General features: G+C 42.0%; 1 protein-coding gene and 1 non-coding gene across 9 annotated transcripts in view; both read right to left on the minus strand.

The window, feature by feature from the left end:
- Positions 1 to 3,079: 3,079 nt before the first annotated feature.
- The window catches only part of LOC134640793 (eukaryotic translation initiation factor 4 gamma 1-like), a 37,299-nt gene continuing 22,464 nt past the window's right edge, over positions 3,080 to 17,914 (minus strand). For 4 of the 8 annotated variants that reach the window (XM_063492724.1, XM_063492723.1, XM_063492721.1 and 1 more), the window contains 22 exons: positions 17,672 to 17,756; positions 15,656 to 16,657; positions 15,427 to 15,515; positions 15,012 to 15,204; positions 14,756 to 14,889; positions 14,013 to 14,636; positions 12,200 to 12,346; positions 11,825 to 12,061; positions 11,608 to 11,712; positions 9,639 to 9,965; positions 9,429 to 9,540; positions 9,212 to 9,326; positions 8,859 to 9,100; positions 7,409 to 7,536; positions 6,895 to 7,067; positions 6,476 to 6,601; positions 6,289 to 6,370; positions 6,027 to 6,125; positions 5,288 to 5,422; positions 5,026 to 5,104; positions 4,458 to 4,598; positions 3,080 to 4,310 (listed from right to left, as the gene is read on the minus strand). In XM_063492724.1, coding sequence (XP_063348794.1) covers positions 4,129 to 4,310; positions 4,458 to 4,598; positions 5,026 to 5,104; positions 5,288 to 5,422; positions 6,027 to 6,125; positions 6,289 to 6,370; positions 6,476 to 6,601; positions 6,895 to 7,067; positions 7,409 to 7,536; positions 8,859 to 9,100; positions 9,212 to 9,326; positions 9,429 to 9,540; positions 9,639 to 9,965; positions 11,608 to 11,712; positions 11,825 to 12,061; positions 12,200 to 12,346; positions 14,013 to 14,636; positions 14,756 to 14,889; positions 15,012 to 15,204; positions 15,427 to 15,515; positions 15,656 to 16,657; positions 17,672 to 17,756 — 4,557 coding nt within the window. In that variant the 3' untranslated portion in view covers positions 3,080 to 4,128. The remainder of the gene's footprint in view (positions 4,311 to 4,457; positions 4,599 to 5,025; positions 5,105 to 5,287; positions 5,423 to 6,026; positions 6,126 to 6,288; positions 6,371 to 6,475; positions 6,602 to 6,894; positions 7,068 to 7,408; positions 7,537 to 8,858; positions 9,101 to 9,211; positions 9,327 to 9,428; positions 9,541 to 9,638; positions 9,966 to 11,607; positions 11,713 to 11,824; positions 12,062 to 12,199; positions 12,347 to 14,012; positions 14,637 to 14,755; positions 14,890 to 15,011; positions 15,205 to 15,426; positions 15,516 to 15,655; positions 16,658 to 17,671; positions 17,757 to 17,914) is intronic. The other 4 variants (XM_063492728.1, XM_063492725.1, XM_063492726.1 and 1 more) reach the window with 3 other exon arrangements.
- Positions 12,425 to 12,499, minus strand: LOC134642123 (small nucleolar RNA SNORD66). The gene has a single exon (XR_010095854.1). It is a non-coding gene; the product is annotated as a small nucleolar RNA SNORD66 (small nucleolar RNA).

Genomic DNA, 17,914 nt, shown 5'->3' on the forward strand with positions numbered 1-17,914 from the left:
TGCTCTGTGAGATTTGTCCTGTAACCTTCAGGTTTTTTGTGTATAGGGAAATAAAAATCAGGTTTAACTTGAATTCCATAGCCACTTTTTAAACAAGTACACCTCTTCAACTGCTCCTTATATGCTCCAAATATCTAATCAGCCAATCACATGACTTATTGTATTTAGTCATGTAAACATGTTAAAGACAACTTGCTAAAGTTCAAACCAAGCACCAGAGTAAGGAAGGAAGGTGATTTCAGAGACTTTGAACTAGAGTTGTTGGTCCCAGACGGGCTGGTCTGAGTATTTCAGAAACTGGTGATCTGCTGGGATTGCGCAAATAACACTGGTTAGCATCACAGCAAGAGCATCCTGGGTTTGAATCTATGACCTGGTCAGGGTCTCCCTGTCTGCGTGGGTTCTTTGGCTTCCTCCTACAGTCCAGAGCAATGTTCCCTCAAATATTTCATGTGTCTGAGCGAACACACAAACTCCCTGAGCGGTCCCTTGGACCACTGTGAGCGACATCAGACGTGTGCACTGCGGTCACGCCAGCATCTAATCCATCCATGTTACATGGTTTATTAAAATAATCAAATTACAGCATTTACATTTATGTTAGACTACTTTTAATTAACTGCTTTAGCCCACTTACAATGAAAATGTAAAAAATCCTGTTCATGACCTGTGTAGTATGTTAACACTATTGGAAGTAAAAATAACTTGAACTCCAATTTTGAAAACACAACTTTCTTTCTTTTTTTTTTTCATAAAGCTCTGACTTGTATTATGAGTATGAGTCTGTGGTCTGGGAGATTCCTATATCTCTCTGTCTGCAAAATATAGTATATAATGACCAATGTTGGGCAATTAATTATATAGTTACTACTTCAAAAAGTTTGGCAAGCAACAAAGTTTTTTGCAGCTATTTATTTTTTTTAATGCAGCCAAGGCGTTTTTAAACAAACATTTCAAACTATTTAGAGAACAATCAGCTGTTCTGCATCAAATCTGATGCCACACAAATTATTTGTGCCACTCCAAAAAATAATTTCTGTCCACTATGAGATAAAGGAGAACAACAGCCTGATACCTGCAGGCCTGACAACAGGAGATGTATCACTCCTGTAACACCTGTAACATTCAGCACTCGCCTCATTGTTCTGACACACACAACAAAACTATTGACTACACTACACACTAACTACACAAGATTTGCGCTAAACGTCTCAAATCTCTCACATCTCAGAACACCGCCGTCACTCCTAAAACTTCCCCCCGTTTCTTAACAACTAGATGCCACGTTGCCATATCATTTTTTGATTGGTCGAAAAATGTACCATGTCGACCAATAGGAAAGGGTGGGGGTTTTTTGATTTTGTTTTTGCTCACAGGCGGAGAGTGCTTTCGAGCGTTTTCCTTATAAAAAGCCGTTTTTACCGTTTCTTCCCGCAGTAAATATAAACAACGATAGTATTCAGGAAGAAAACCAAACATTGTATATATTTTTATCATAACTCTGGTTTTACGTGGCCTATCAACACAATTTAAAAACTGGTATAAAGTCCACACTTTTTCCGTCAATTGTTCCGTCTGTCCTGCTCACATCTCCAATGGTTGTACACGTTGTCATTAACGTGGCTTCACTCCACATCAGCCACGCCGCTTTGTTAGCTAAAACACCGGTGTCGGCACATAAGGACGCTGTCATAGCCTGTCAACGACGTTGATTGGCTGCGTATACGAATGTGAATCGCATTATTGGCTGGACTATGGGATAAGGTGGCATCGTTCTAATCCCATACGGGAGCAGCCAGTCACTTACTGACTAACACTGCAAAACACAATTGTTAAAGTTTTAATTTTAATTTCAATTCAGGTTAGATTTTTTTTGTGCGCAACGCAGATTTTCTGTGCGCAGAGACCGTGCCAGCAGTGCGCAATTGCGCAGCTTAGAGGGAACATTGGTCCAGAGACATGCAGTCAGTGTGATTAGGTTAACTGGTTATGTGTGAAGGACTATTATGTGTTAGCTCTTTGGCAGACTGCCGACTTGTCTAGGGTGTACCCTGCCTCTCGCCCTATAACAGCTGAGATAGGCTCCAGCAGTCCAGAATCAAATAGGCGGAAGAAAATGGACAGATGGATGCAACCAAGGTATGCAGAAGAGCAGAACGATGGCTGCCTCTAGCAGGATAATATGACATGTCACAAACCTCAAACTGACTTCTTGAACAATGATAACAAGTTCAGTGCACCCAAAAGGCCACCAGAGTCACCTTTGGGGTGATTCACATTCAACAAATCTGCAGTCACTGAGGAATGTTCCAATCACAGGATCAAAGCGGGAAAGCAGCACTGGCCATGCCACCATGCTAAAAAGCTATTCATTCAAAAGTTTTTAGTTTTCTCATGTTTCTGATTCATGACTCGTGTCTCATAATGAAGCTCAAACTCAGGAGATAAGCGTCTATAATAAAGTCCCTCTGATTTATTTTTTAACCTGAAAGATACTCATTAAAAAAACAAAAAAAAAAAACACAACCCACAACCTAATATATTGTTAGGGAAATTTGTTTTGCGTGTCTGAAAAAAAAAAAAAAAAAAAATCAAACATCAACCACTACATTTTATTTTCAAATCATCTGGATCAAAGTGGCAAAACAGCACTGGCCTTGCTGCCGCCTCCGGTCACAAAACCACAAGCATCTGCATTTTCCTTTTTATTTGCAACCATCTTTATTATCTCTTCCAGTTCTGGATGTGAAAAGAGGCAATAATTTTCTTTAATTAAATATCTTTTTTAATAAAGTAAAGCAGAAAAGTATTTACAATTTTTCAATTAAACTGTAATCAATGACTGGGGTTGGATATCACAAGCACCTTCTGCCAGCTGAGGAGAGAAAAATATAAATACGGGGGAAAAAACTGCCACATTGTTTCAGAGGAGCAGGGGAAATAGGGGTTACATTAGCATAATTTCTTTAAAAGAAAACTATTCATCATATATTTACAGAACTCTCCTGAAATGCATTTCCACTCATGGAAGCAAAGAAAGGCCTTAGGATTCGTACTGTTAAACTTTTCTTAAAAGTCCTTTGTCATTAAAGTGGATTTTTGTCTGTATTTCAAGTTTCAATAATGATACTTTTTCTTTAAAAAACAGAAAAAAACAAACAAAAACACCAACCGGCTTTGAACGAGGGTGAAACCATGATCCCTCGCTCTTGCTCTCCCTCTCTCTCTCAGTCCACAGTTTGTTTTTGAAGCGCAGGAAACAAGTGAAACAGACACATTAGAGGGTGGGGGTGGTGGGATTGAGTTGGGCTGGGGTTTTAAAGGGTAGCATCGCTGCCACCCCCGCAAGCAGCAAAATGGTCAATGTTCATTGCCCCTCTCCTCAGTGACAACGTCCTCAGAAATTCCACAACCGTTGCATTCACTCATGACTGAAATGTCTCTTAGACGGCTCTTTTCTTTGTAGTTTTCAATTTTTCTTACAAAAAAAACAAAAACAAAAACAAACAAACAAAAAAACAAAACAAGCCACCCTTAATCATCCAACACTTTGAAAAGGGAAACAAAAAGCTCTACATAAGCACGTCATGTAGATCCAAACGGCGGACATGTAGCATGACATCTGTCATGTCGACATGATAAAGGGTGAATTCATCAAAAATATAGATGTGAACAGCCTTTTAAAGTTTTCTGTTATATTTTCTGTCTTTAAGCAAAATGTCTTGAGTAGTTTTGCCGTGGCGAGAAAAAGCTTTCTGAAAACAACCCAAAAAATAAAAATACTGAAGGAAACAGCATCAGAGCATTCCTACAGCTTTCAACTCTTCTCAGCATTCTCCCTCTCTCTCTCAAATCTATTTATCTCTTTAGTTAATCCTGTGTTTGTTTCAAAAAAGACATTCAGTTGCACAGAAGAAAAACAAGAAACTGAAAACAAACAAGAAAAAAAAAAGGATCGAATGTTCGATCCATAATACAATCTCTCCCAGTTGAAGAAGTTTTTTTTCTTTATTTTTTTTCTGTTTATGCAGAAGGATTTTGCTGATTCAGCCTCTTGTGAATCATCCACAGAACATTCGCTCTCCCCATGGGTTTCCCCAGAACTCCCATCGATTCACCCAGCAGCCCCTAGCTGTTATCGGATTCATCCTCGGCTTCGCGGAGCCACGTGAAGAAGGCAGTGACGGACTTCAAGGCCACGCCCTTCCCCTGCTGTTCGGCGGGGTCTTTGCTGGACTCCCACTTGTAGAAGGCCTCCTCTTTGATCACGTCTTCATCGTAGAGTGTGTCGAAGAACATTCGCAGCAGATCTGATGAGTGAGGGGAGAAAGGAAATGAGGAAAATGGTGAGGAATGAGGAAATGATGCCGATCGCTTTCTTAATCTTTTAAGAGAAGCAGAAATCTGAATTTCAAAGCAGTGACAAAGGACAACCTGAGCCTGAATGAGCTACTTACTGGCAGGCTGCTCCATCTGCAACATGAGGGCCTGCAGAGCATACAGAGCCTGTAGCTCCTTCTGCTCGTCCTTCAGGTATTTCTGCAGGAGCTTCGCCCTCCGTTTGATCTGCTCGCTGTCAACCTTGTAGGGATTCTCACCTGTGGAGGAAAAGTTTCAAGAATGTTCACATTTCACTCGGACTACACCCTCTGGCCTGGATTATTTTCACACACTGAATAGCAGCCCTTTCATTCCTAAAAGTACAACTAAAGCCACATACTGACAATTAACAGAACAGAACATTAGAAAAAAGGAATGAAATAAAAAGATCAATTTTTTTTTTCCTAGCAGATGAGACTTCTACCAAATGTTAAACATAAATGAAGTCCTGTCAGCTGTGAGGGAACTAAAGGCTCACTTTAAATAACACATGATTTAACTGATTTCAGCAGTAAAAGGTCCCAAAGTTCAGTAATATGGTAAGAGGACTTAAAGCCCATCAGAACTGAAGTGGACCAGGAAGTCTACTAGTCTACTTAGTCTAGTGTTAATAGTGTTTAATGTGAAGAGTGCAGAATGACTCACAAATTGCTGACTGGCAGATGCAGGTCATCAGCGCTCTGACAAACATGTTGGAGGAGGTCTGCTGTTCATCCAGGTTGGCCTACAAAGAATCACGTTTATTTACGTGTGCACAAAACTGGAAAACACCACCCAAAATATGACGACCTGTCTGAATCAGCTCTGTTAGTGCTGCGGTTACTAAAGTTTCTTTGTTAAGAAACTAACGATGACACATTTTCAGGTTCTAAAAGTCAGAACCCACATGAGTGGATCTGAAACAAACCTCAATCCAGTCAAAGATCCTCTGGTTGTCAGCCTTGTCCTGGATCAGTCTGTCCAGCTGTCTGGTCAGATCTGCAGCGCTGAGCTCCTTCTTCTTGCCCTTCTCCGACTCATCGCCCAGTGTAAACTCCACATTCTACAGATAGAGAGAGAGGGGCATCGTGGTCATTTTTCACGACGTTTGTCACGTCACATGCTATGAGAATATTTCTTCCTTTTATCCTGCATTACATTAAATGTGATGAGAGGATTGTAACACTGCATATTGGACTGGAGGATTAGACTATTATACTACTATTATTAATGGAACTCATTTAAGATGCATGTGTGGTATTTTAAGATCACATAAACAATGATGATACCTAACATTTGATGAGTTATTACTTTTCACCTCTGGTCATTTTTCTGCATTTCTTCAGCATCTGTCATTACAGTGGTAAGATACTTTTTCTCACTTGGATCTGTATGATGTACAATGCTGATATCCTTAATACGGTCAAAAAAACTGAATTATGTAATGCTAATTCAAGATAGTTTAAAAGAATTGGAGCATGATAACCCTGTGGAAGCTTTCTTTAACTATGTGAACACAAAGTCACGTCCAGATGTTTAGTAATCAGACTCCTCAGTTAAGACCTGAGCTTTAGATTCTTGCTTTTTTCCTTCGCAGTGTTGAATTACATCGAGGATAACCACAGACAGCAGGCTGTTAATGATGAAGGCAGTGAGTGAACCCTCACCTTTTCTGTCACAAACTTGTTGACGTCTACGTCCTCAGGGAGGAAGTCCTTCCACCGCAGGCCTGCCTCCCTCCACATTGTACCTGCCTTTTTATGGCTCTGATGGGAGGAAAGATATGTTTGTAGAATGATGGAAAATGCAATCATATTTATGAATGCCACATGGATAGATCTTAATCTTGTTTTTTTCTGGGACAAAAGTTTATGTATATATGCTAGCTTTTCAAAAACACAATGTGACATAATAATGATCAGCTCTTACCATTCCTTTGCAGAGTAAAGTGAGGATGTGAACCAGCAGGACTCCAGCTTTGCCCAGAGGGATCAAAGGCTTTGAGACATCCCTGAAGACACATCAGGCAACCAATGAATTAACCATCAACAAGTAGAAATATCCCATTTATTCCTCATCTGAAATGATGAGAGACTTAGCAAGTACTATAACAAACCTGAAAAGTTCTCCCATGGGCATGCCTCCCTCTTGAAGCATGGGAGTGATCAGCTCAGCCAGGTAGAGCCAGATGTGGGGGATGTCTATCGCCATGTCTTCTGCCACCTCCAGGATTTCCTTAAGCCTGAAAAAAGAAGCACAGTACACGGACATCAAAGATTATTCAAGGGTTAAGAAATACAAGAACAAGCCCAACTTGACTCAGCAGATGGAATTATTAGGCAGCATCGCACCATGCTGGTAGCAACATATGGAAACTCACTGCTTTTTGGCCAGACAGGGGGTTTTAAGATTTCATCAAATGCTGAAAAATATTCACAAGCATGACGTTTCCCTGCGGGCCGCTGGTAATGTGGGGTCCTGCTGGTCCAAACTTTACCGGTTAACCCAGCACCTCCCTGGGGGTTCTGTACTCACCCTTTGTAGTACTGCTCCTTTGGTAGGATGCCGGTCTTAATGAGCTGGTGCAGCAGCAGGCCCATGTGCTCCCTGGCGATCGTGCTGCGCTCCAGTGTTGACTCCAGCCCGTTTCGTACAAACACAAACAGCAGCTGAGTGCTATTTATCTCCTGCACGCACTGCAGAGCCTCCTGTGGGGACAGACAAGGACAGAAAGACAGCAGTGAATCATAAGCTCCTCTTTTATCCTCTCATGGCTTTAAGTGTAATAAATAGATGTTCAGGTGTCAACAATGCGGACTTTAGATGATGGAAATACACTGAAACCCTCACTGTGAATAAGAAGACTATTAGAGCAGCACTAATTATAAAGTGCTTTAATTGGTCCACAAAGGCACTTTGTGAATACATTTCACATAAGCAAAGGTAAAAGGTAGTTGTTGTTTTTTGTATTTAATTTTAGGTGTCCTTGCTGTGTGTGTGTGTGTGTGTGTGTGTGTGTGTGTGTTTAAAAAGCAGCATCAGTGTGTACCTTCATGTCGTTGATATGGAGGTACTCCTCAATGATGGCTGTGGACTTCTTTTCCAACTCCTCCTCGGTCAAGGCAGGCTTGGTGGGGGTCTGGGGAGGTGGAGGGGTGGCAGCTGTCTCCCTCTTCGCTGTTCACAGAACAACAAAAAGAAAAAGAACAGCAAATCAGATTTTAAGCTACACGAGGGGAAAAAACAAACAGAAACATTGTTTCCACAGTTATCTTCTTGTAAATCTTCAAACTGAAGTCAGTCCAGCTAAATAATGAGGAGCACAACAGTCCTGCCAACATTTTTATGTTTGGGGTGGAGTTGATTTTTTCCCCCTAACAAAAAACAAAACAAATCTAATTATTTGAAGCTTTCAGAGAATCGTGTTCTTAGTAACTTGTGGAAAATTGCACTGATGACAAAAAGAGCTGCAGAACTGATTATGCGACTTTTAAAATCCAGATTTTTATTCTTAGAGTGCAGTGCGGTAGCTCTGTATGATTTCAAAGTGAAAAATCATCACCATCTATCTCATCCTCTGAAACAGACCTTTTTTAACTGATCTCATATTTCATAATAAATGACATCAAGCAAGCTGGATGCCATTAATTGCAGTTTAATTTACTGGCACTGTCCCACAGATGCTGGAAAATCTGGATTTTTTCCCCCCTGCCCTTGCAGCAATTTTTTTCATTTGGGCTGACAGATATGCTGTTCCTCATCTTCCACCTGTTCTTTTCCTTTCCTTGTTGTCTCTTAGTTTTAATTTTTTTTAAACAAATGAACTTAGATTACAAAGTTTTTAAAAACTTGATCCATAGCGAGTTTCTCAGAAGAAACAATATTGAAAAACGTCATTATTTCTGACTTTATTTTTACACCGTTATCACTCCCATGGAAACACTTGCTGGCTTCCTCCTTGGACCCAACCGCTTTTTTTAAGTTTCTCCAGTCTGACTATCTCCTTCTTTTTTGCCTCTGTGGTGCAAGTGATTTCTGCTTTTGGTTGGCAGATGCAACAATGCTTTTCTGGTTAATTTAGAGCGAGTCTGCTTCACTAACATATGCATGGCAGTAAGAGCAAAATTGGCCAATGTCATAAATAAGAAAGTTTACACGCACATATTAGTAAATGACGGCCACTGTGTTGACAGCCAGAGCTATGAGTACTCTGTACATGTCCTGCAACCACCATCTCTAGAAACACTAACTACATCATGGATGTCATTTTTTCATTCATAAAAAAAATGTTAATCTAGGGGCATGGACCCCTAACTTTTGCAGAAAGAATTTTCCAAGTTTATACTGGTGTGATGATGAGCCCAGGTATCTGAAAAGGACTATTTTTTTCAAGTCTGGTCTCCTGCTGTCTGATTTCTTTATTTAGTATTGTGAGAGATTTTTTAATTTAAGTTTTAAATATTTAATATTATATGCTAAAGTTATCTCAGGCAGGCTACCATTCTCTCTGCTTCTGGCCCGTTCTCTGCTGTCTCGGTCATCCGTCATGCTCGCCACACGGCGGACTGGATCAGCAGGGCCACGCTGCTCTCTGTCCCGACTCCGCTCCTCCTTCTCCCGACTGAAACTGCGTTTAGTGACCTGGAGCTGGTTTCGATCACGGTCGTCTCGTCGCTCGAAGCGGTCGCTGCCACGATCTGAGCGGTCGAAGCGATCACTTCGTTCTCGACTCAAGCTGTTTCTGTAGAGTTCAGACAAGAAGTCATACAATTGTAAAATACATCTCTACACACTCACAGTATGAATACTGAAAGGTTTGAGCTGGTAATGACAATTGTGTCCCTTTGCTCACCTCTGAGGAATTCTCTTATCTGTGTCTATTGAAGAGCCTGAGGAGGACGAAGGCTGCTGCAGGGCTGAGAACCTGTTGAGCGTGCTGGTGGCTGGTCGGCTACCCGTCTCTGAGCCTGGGGATTAAAACAGGCACACGATACAAATTAAACTTCAGTTCTCATTCACACAAATAGATAATTCTTTGATATATAAACACATTTGTGGAAAAAACCTACCAGAATCTGCAGGCTTGGCACTTGTGCCACCGCTACTGCCCTTACCCCAGCTGCCCCATGTGCCTTTACCTCCTGGGGCAAGCAGCTGATTGTTGAAGTCAAGAACAGGAGTCTGAGAAGAAAAAGCTGTCATTAGAAGTCTGATATTTTCAATTGATTGTCAAAATGTGCTCACATTGTGTGTGAGAAGAAACCCCCTCCCTCTCTTACCTTAGTGATTTTGCTAAGGCGAGAGGTGTCAATAGGTCTGTTTTTAGAGATGGGCACTGTGTTCCAGCCGTCATCCTGGGGAGAGGCACCACGCCCTGGGGAGTGGGGTCCCCTACGGCCTGGAGAATGAGGGCCTCGACGACCTGGAGAGTGAGGGCCCCGACGGCCTCCACCCATCCTGCCTCCTGAGCCTCCACTGGATTCCTTCTTAGAGATGAGGGCTTGCTGCACCTTCATCTGCTCCCTGTGTTCCTCCAGCTCAGCCTCTTTGTGGATCTGGTCGATGGTCTTGGGACCCTGATCGCCTCGCCGGGGCACCCAGTTATTCTGGAACAAGTACAAGACAGAATTGTGAGAATGATGGAGGGGGAAACAACAACAGACTCACACAAAGAAAACAAAAGAAAAAGAGGATGAGTTTGAAAATGTGTTCTTTTTCTGTCCATGTCACCATTGTATGAATGAACAAAAAGCAGAGCTTATGTACCCTTGTCATTTTGATGAGTGTCTCTAAATCAGTTACCTTTATAACTACAGTGTTCATAGAACAAGAGAGCAAGAGAGAGTGAGATAATCATTCCAGTCGCGTTTCTGTTTTTGTCTTGAAAGGAAATAAAACATGCAGTATGTGCTTCAATTAAACTGGGCCACTACACTGACACAGAGCAGCAGATTCCAGCTTGAAAAACACTGAAAACAGCAGGTTTTGTAGGACTTTGTGGGAGGGACTGGAAGCCTAACTAAAGGACTGCAACATTCCTTCAAAAGAAAGAAGCTTCAATACCACCAGACTTAACTGGCTTCAGAAAGTTGCAAATAATTGAGATAAATTGGGGGGAAGGGGTGACAGGAAAATTATGAGGCACACATGATGACACAGCATAGGATCACTCAAATCCTGTTACTTCAATTGAGAGAAGATGAATGGATGAATGAACATTCTGCTGTTTGCTGTCTCAGCCAATGGCACAGAGTAGCTCTGTGTTTAGGAGCTGCCCTGCATTAATGAGCTGAGGAAGACTTGTTTTCTTAGCCCATGTATGAGCCTCACACTGGCCAGAGCTGAAGGACCAGTGTGGGTGTCTCTGGGCTGTGGACAGCACCATGCAGGGTCACAGACCATATGCAACAATAATGCATGAGTTATGCGTAAAACTCATCGCATTAACACGATTGCACAATTTCACAGAAATATAATCACCTTACTGAAAACATAGTCCTCAGCACACAGTCCTTGTGTGACAGCACAAGTAATCATTGAGTGAGCCCCCAGAATGTTAAAAAAGTGGTTTCTTTAAAGCTGAAGAGAAATTGCTGCCAAATCTGTGTGAATTTTGCATTTTAATGAATTTATGCTAACAAGAACCAAACAAAACAACAACACAAAGTAAGCAGGCAATGAAGGCAGCACTAAGTAAACACCTCCTGGGTTTCCCCAGATAAAGTTACTGCTTTTGTCAGTGTCTGATGGAGTGTAAAATCTTCATTTCCTCATCACAAAGACAGTCTGACAGCATGTAAAGCTACTGAAATGTTCTGTATAAGAGTGCACACATAAACCAATACTGATTTGAATGACTTTAGTTTTCTTTCTGATCACAACCACATGCTACAGATTTCCCACAACTGAGTGGAAAAAATGGTTATTTTGAACTGTTAGTTTCCTGAAACATGCAGCAGCTCCTAATTGGGAACCCAACAGATTTAAATAGGATATATGAAATCGCATTTTCTATCATTTTATCTGATTTAATAAAAGTGCCTGTAAAATCTCAAGTGTTGCATAGTGGGTCAGGCTTTAAAAAGCTAGATCTTATTTTTGGTCTACTCAAATCATAAAATTTATAAATAAGCATTTTTTTAAAACAACGAATATACAACCAGAGAGATTTAGCTGGGGAAAAGGCTTAAGCTCCAAATTATATATGCAAAACAGCTCATTGAGTCCATATGCGACTTTGTTATTTACCCGTCGAAGGTCCAGCACATCCTGCAACATGAAACGGATCCTGGAGGTGGTCTTCCTCTCCTTTATTATTTTCTCCATCTGATTGAAGTATTGGTCCATACGAGGCTGAAGTGGGACACAATAGTTAGGTTAAGTGCATTGTGTGTTTATCAGTCAAAATTATAGAATCTTGGGTTGCATCTCGGTCATGTGTCTCCAACATGTGTGTGTTTTGTACCTTGGCCTTCTCAAAGTCAAGGTCCTTGCCAATGGTGGACAATAGTCTGCACAGGCACTCCAGAGACTCCTCGTCATGGTTTTTGAGCAGCTTGACAATGCAGTCGTGCATGATGACCTCTGTGAGCATTTTCAGCTTGAACAGCTCACCAATGAACTTGATATTGCCTAGAGACCTCCTCCTGGCCTTGTCCTTAGCCTCTTCTAACTCCTCAATGAGCCGCTGCTTCTCCTCCTCCTGGGAAACAAACACAAAAAAAAGGCATTCAAAACAAGTACAGTTAGATGGATCTCTGAAACCTTTCAGATGTTTAACTATTGACTTGACACATGACTTCCTTTGTGCAAATAATACTTCACAATGCAGCATACATACCCCGGATGCAGCTTCCAGCTCTTTCTGCTTCTTCTCGAAAATCTCATCATCGTCCTTATCCTTCTCAAACTCCTTCTGGCATCGATTTAGCAGCAGCTTGCGAAAATTTACAGTGGCTCCTGGTTTATCTGGAATTTCGACTCTAAGCTGAAAAAAGCAGAGAAAGAAAACATATGTTAAGTAAAGGGCAAAAGAAGACAGGGTGCAAGCTCAGTGTTGCAGTGGCTCCTCAGTCCCTCAATCCCATCACTTAGATCAGTGGACCAGACACGTGGCACTAATTTGAGTTCATCACTGGAGACTCAAAGACATTTGTAAACTAGCGGTACGAGGATTGATACCACTGCAAAAGCATTGTTGCATCTGCCAACCCCAGTGTCAATCTATTACAAACCATGATGTCACTTTTGCGGTGGAGTTCGGGCTTCCTGCATTGCCAACAACTACATTTAAGATCAAACAATGTTATTTAAAAAAAAAAAAAAAAAAAAAAGCCAACAACAACAAAAAACATATATACATGCGCGCACATACACACACACACACACACACACTTATACATATAAAAAATATACAGTGCAGAGTTATCTCACTTCAGAAGTTCAATAAAAAAAAAAAAAAATTGGTGCCCTACAAACCACAGTTTTTTATTTTTATTATTGACAATACCCCCAATACACCCACAGCAATGGTCGCTTCGCTCACTGCTTAAACATTGTCTCACAGTCACTTCTATTTATTTCAATAAGGCACAGGAAGCCGCTGCAGTATTCTCTTGAATGTTAGGTGTCATCACCCAGACAATACTGGCACATAAGTGCTGATATTAGAGGAGAAAAGTCAAAACGGGAACCAAAGACGTTGCTGAGTGTTATTCTGCAAAGTTCTTTCAACAAAGCCTCAAGTTTTCAAACAGTCCCAAGGTCTCCCTTGGTGTATCTGTGAATGTCTGAGCTCCGGTGCTGGAAAATAATTAAAATGGTGGCAAAAACCGACCGTACACTGTACAGATGCGGCTGTGGCACACCGCGCTAAGTTACAAAATCGAGAGGTGCATGACCAGCCAAAGTGCCGGCAAGATTGTGGCGTGCGACAAAGGATGTGATGTCAAACTAGGCACAGCAGGTAGCGCAAAGCGAGCATAATGACCCTGTATAGAGTACATCTTTCACCATGTTACTATGCTGTGATTGCAAGTAAGTAGGTAAAATTTTATATTTATAGCACCTTTCAAGACAAGAATCACAAAGGACCACAAATTGCTCGACTACATTGCAGCCACTCCCCAACTCTCTGTGAATGGTACTCATGGCCATTAATCTTGACAATTTGCATATTAATGATCGTGAAACTGACCTCAAGGCCTTTTGTTACTCAGTGGTGCTAGTTTCAGTCACTATGCAAATGCACGGTTTGTGAAGGTTGGAGAAACCTGCAGTCAGCTGATACAGTTTTAAATGTTTAGCTAATATCTATGTTCTGCTATGTCATGTTAATCACTCGTAGCTGTGTGTGAACAAGCTTAAAAGTGATTTTGTGTTCTGTGTTTGGTAAAGCATGTATTACTTTCTCTTCATTTACTGTTTATCCATCAATCACACAACAATATGATACAGACTTGACATATCGACAAACCTCACGGTAGAGTGGTATAGGCAAAATCTCTACCGTTGGCCAAATTCATATCGTTTCTACCGTATACCGTTTATACCGCCCACCCCTACTCTGCTGCATAAGAGTAGGGCATACATCTAAACAACAACACTTACATTGTAAATATTCAAGCATCTATATTAGGTGAGACATCACTTACCCCCATAAGGCAGCGGCACATGTTGGCATAGGCCACAGAGAAGTCTGGTTCAGAGATGGCCTTTTCAAAGGTGAGGTCTATGACTCCTTTCAACCGCTCTTCTGTGTCAATGGTCAGTTCTGTTACTTGTTTCATGAGCTGCTGAAACTTTTGGGGGGTCAGTTTATTGAGGATGCTGCGCACCCGTTTAAACAGCTCCTGGGTCTTGATCTGCTCTGGTTCACTCTCATCTACCTCCTCTGCCCCACGGCTGCGAGTGCTTTTCTTCACTGAAGACTTCCACGCCTTCTCTGCTTTGTTCAGCTGCACCTCATCACTGAGTGGCATGCTGCTGATGATTTTCCTCAGTTCTTTCCTCGGCATTTGTTGAGAGCGACGTGGTCCGCCAATCCCCATGCCCATCCCTGGAGACTGTAAGGGAAACATCAAAACATGATTTAATTGAAGTAATAATTCAATTGGAAAGTGCTGGGTTACACAAAGAAAATTTGAACTCACTGGTCCTCTGCTTCCTCCTCCCATGCTGGGCCTGCCAAGGTTGGCAAAGGAGGGCGTGAAGTCAGGGCCGCAGTTCATTCCTGGAAGGCGACTGGGGTCGAGTTGTCGCAGAGGTGTTTTATTAGCCTGAAAAGACAGAAAGCAGAATGGGAACTTAATTACAATTTCCACTACTACATGATCTAGACATGTTTTTTTTTTGGTCTTATTTCACTTAGACTAAACTTTAGGGTAAATCTTTGCACCTTGTCCAGGACAACATCACTGATGGCTGGTAGACCCTCAGGTTTGTTCATACTGGCTGAGATGAACTGGAATCCCAGAAGAAACTCACGGTCATATTTCTTCTTCTCTTCTGTGTTTATTGGCTTCCATTGTTCTGAAACAAACAGAAAACAGAAGATGTGTTCTTGTTAAAAAACATTTCACAACATATGAGAGGAGGAAGGTAGACCACTCAATGAATAAATTCTTAAATTCTGTCAAGTTTCAGACACCCACCCTCTTTGTACTGATACTTCTTGTCAATGGCAGTCGGCTTGGGAGGATCCGGCTGAATATTCTCAGCATCCAGCTTGTCCTCCTTGTCCTCCCAGGTTAAGTCTGCCTCCTCTTGGGCAGGAGGAGCAGTGGCAGGGGGCTGGGGCTGGGGTGCTGTGACTGGCTCAGGCTCTGGTGCAACAACCTTTTGCTGCTTAGTCAGAAAAATCAGTTTGGAATTTAGGAAGCTCATAAATATGAGCTTCGTTAAGACATTATAGTAAAAATCAGCAACCGCAGTTCGTCTTATGTCCCTGGAAAGGGTTGATGACTAGTTTCTTTTTCAGCTTCAGTGGATATTGAGTAATTGCAGATTAGTTACAACAGGCAAGAAAAGTATGAGAATGAATGAACAAATACATCATTGATCAGATACCTCCTTAAAGGCATCCAGGAGGTCTCCCACAGCCTCCTTTTTGTTTAGATCCTTCATTTTTCTTTTTTTCTTTGGCACAGACACAGCAGCTAGAGAAAGAAAGACAGGCAGCCTCAGATGAGCTCAAAAATACCGCATCAGACAGAAAATCTAAGGATGACTCAATTCTCAGTTTGTAGAAAGCAGAAAGAAATGACTAAAATAAATCAAACTTGGGGAAGTGACTAACCTTGCATAGTACTTTCTACAGGGGCAGAGGTGACCGTCTGTGGGGGAGGAGGAGGAGTGTCTTCCCTCTCCTCTGCTGTAGGAGGGGGAGGAGTGGGCACCTTTTCTGGGATGTTGTCAGCTATTGAAACTGTCTCTGTAGGAGAAGAAGTCTCTTCCTTGGTGCTAGACTGGGGCACTGGAGTGTCTTCCTTAACATCCAGAGTGGCTGCAGGAACTGTTTCTGGAACCTCAGGCTGGGCAGGTGCCGCCTGAGGTGGTTCCGCTTCTTGAGCACAGGGTGCAGGGGTTGAATGTTTAACAGGTGGAGGTATGGCTTCTACATATAGTCCTGCCTGAGCGACGTTTGCAGATGTCTGTATTATCGGCTGCTGACTGACATCTGGTTCAGCTATGGGGCTGTCGTCACGTTCAGCTGTGTTGACGGCAGGCGCTTCGGGGTCTTGAGGGGCTGGGAGCGGCAGCCCGTTGGGTAGGCGGAGCTCCTCAGGCTGTGCAATTGGAGACTCCAGAGGGTCCTCTAGGTGACTTGGTGGTAATGTGACCGACAGCCTTTCAGGTTCCAACTCGGCCACACCATTAGTGGAGGAAGGAGGAGTTTGGGGTGTGTCTACTGACATCACATTCTCTTCTGCTTTAGTCTCCTCTTCCTTTGCCACCTCCTCTTTTGCCTCTGTGGCTTTATTGTCAACTTTGTTCAGTGCAGCAGAGGTGGGGACAGGATCAGGAAGGGGTGCAGGATAGGCAGGTATCTCAGGTGCTGACTGGGGAGGGGGTGTAGGGTCCCTGTGAGATGGAGGCGCATCCATCACATCTGGAACAGGAGGGCTCGGTGCAAGTGCAGAAATAGTGTTAATAGGCGTGTTCTCAGCTTCTGACAGAGGAGCGGGTAACGGGGTCTTAGTGTTTGTATCAGAGGTGTTAGCCTCTGTAGGGATGGAGTCGCCTTTGAGAAGTTCAGGGGTCTTTGCCACAGGTGGAGGTGTAGGTTTCCTTCTGTCATCTGGAGGGTCAAAAGTCAGAAGAAAAAAAAAATGACACAGTTATACGGTCCACATTCATGTTTTTACAATCAACACTGAATACATCGTTTCTGAAAACCTATAAACAGATATTCATCCACAGCCACGGGTCAGCTATGTGAGGATAATAAAGCTTTTTATGTTATATATCTACACCTCATTCAACCCCCTTCCCAAAATAAACTAGCTTCCCTGTTTTCCTACACTTGGGCGAGCCACTCAGGGATGATAACAACTTATTTTAACTATGTTTAAATCCAACAGAGAGAATGGCACCAAGCAGCATGGATTTACTACGAAAATTCTCATCACTCTTATTTTGAAAGTGGTGCTTGATAGCAGTTGTGTGCACTTCCATACAGATAACCCTACTTAACTTTAGGTGGGAAAATTACAAAAAAAAAAAAAGTAAGTTCTGTTTTAAAGAAAAGACAAAAAAACCCCCAGCACATGCGATGCTGACTGCTCAAGATTCACCAAGATACTTGTTGTTCACCACAGGGCTCCTCGATGTAGCTGCTCACACAGACTAAAATATGTACAAACAACTGAACAGTAAAAAGGAAATGTTTCAACTAAGAACTGCTTATGCCCACAGGCTGTGATTTAACATGCCTTATATCCACATAGATGGCTTGTTTCATGAATCAAGGTTGGTCCCCAGTTACTTTAACAAGATATCCAAAGTAAAGAAACATTAAGTCATACATAGCACAGGCTCTATCTTTCCTTTCTCCTAGCTTCTTTAAACAGTTTTTGCTGTTTACTGGTAGAAGCCAATCTTAACAATTAAGTAATCGCAAGATGAAAACATTAACTGGAATCATTTCATTTTATAGGTGAATTTAAGACCTATTCAAAGTAAAGAATGGTTATGAAAGTACAAACGGCTAAGCAGGATGCATACAAATAACAGTTATAAAAATTGTAGTACTAAAATTGTAGTAAGTAAAATATGTATCGACTGTGTTCAAGACTCTGCATGTGCCACTCACCTGGTCTAACCAGTGCTGGTGTAGTAGCAGCTGGGACACTCTCACCGTTGGCCTGGGTCAATGACGTACTTTCTGATCCAGATGTCTGGTGGGAGACATACACACAAATTGAAAGGTGAGCTTACAATTGAGGTTAACACTTTTTTTTTTCCATTTGACTATGGGGGGTAAAAAGGAAAAGAAAAAACAGGCTCAAATCCCAGCTGGTTTTAAAAGCCACGTGTCAAAGTGCCAGTCAGTTTA

This window comes from Pelmatolapia mariae, linkage group LG14, assembly GCF_036321145.2.
Source record: "Pelmatolapia mariae isolate MD_Pm_ZW linkage group LG14, Pm_UMD_F_2, whole genome shotgun sequence".
Taxonomy (NCBI): Eukaryota; Metazoa; Chordata; class Actinopteri; order Cichliformes; family Cichlidae; genus Pelmatolapia; species Pelmatolapia mariae.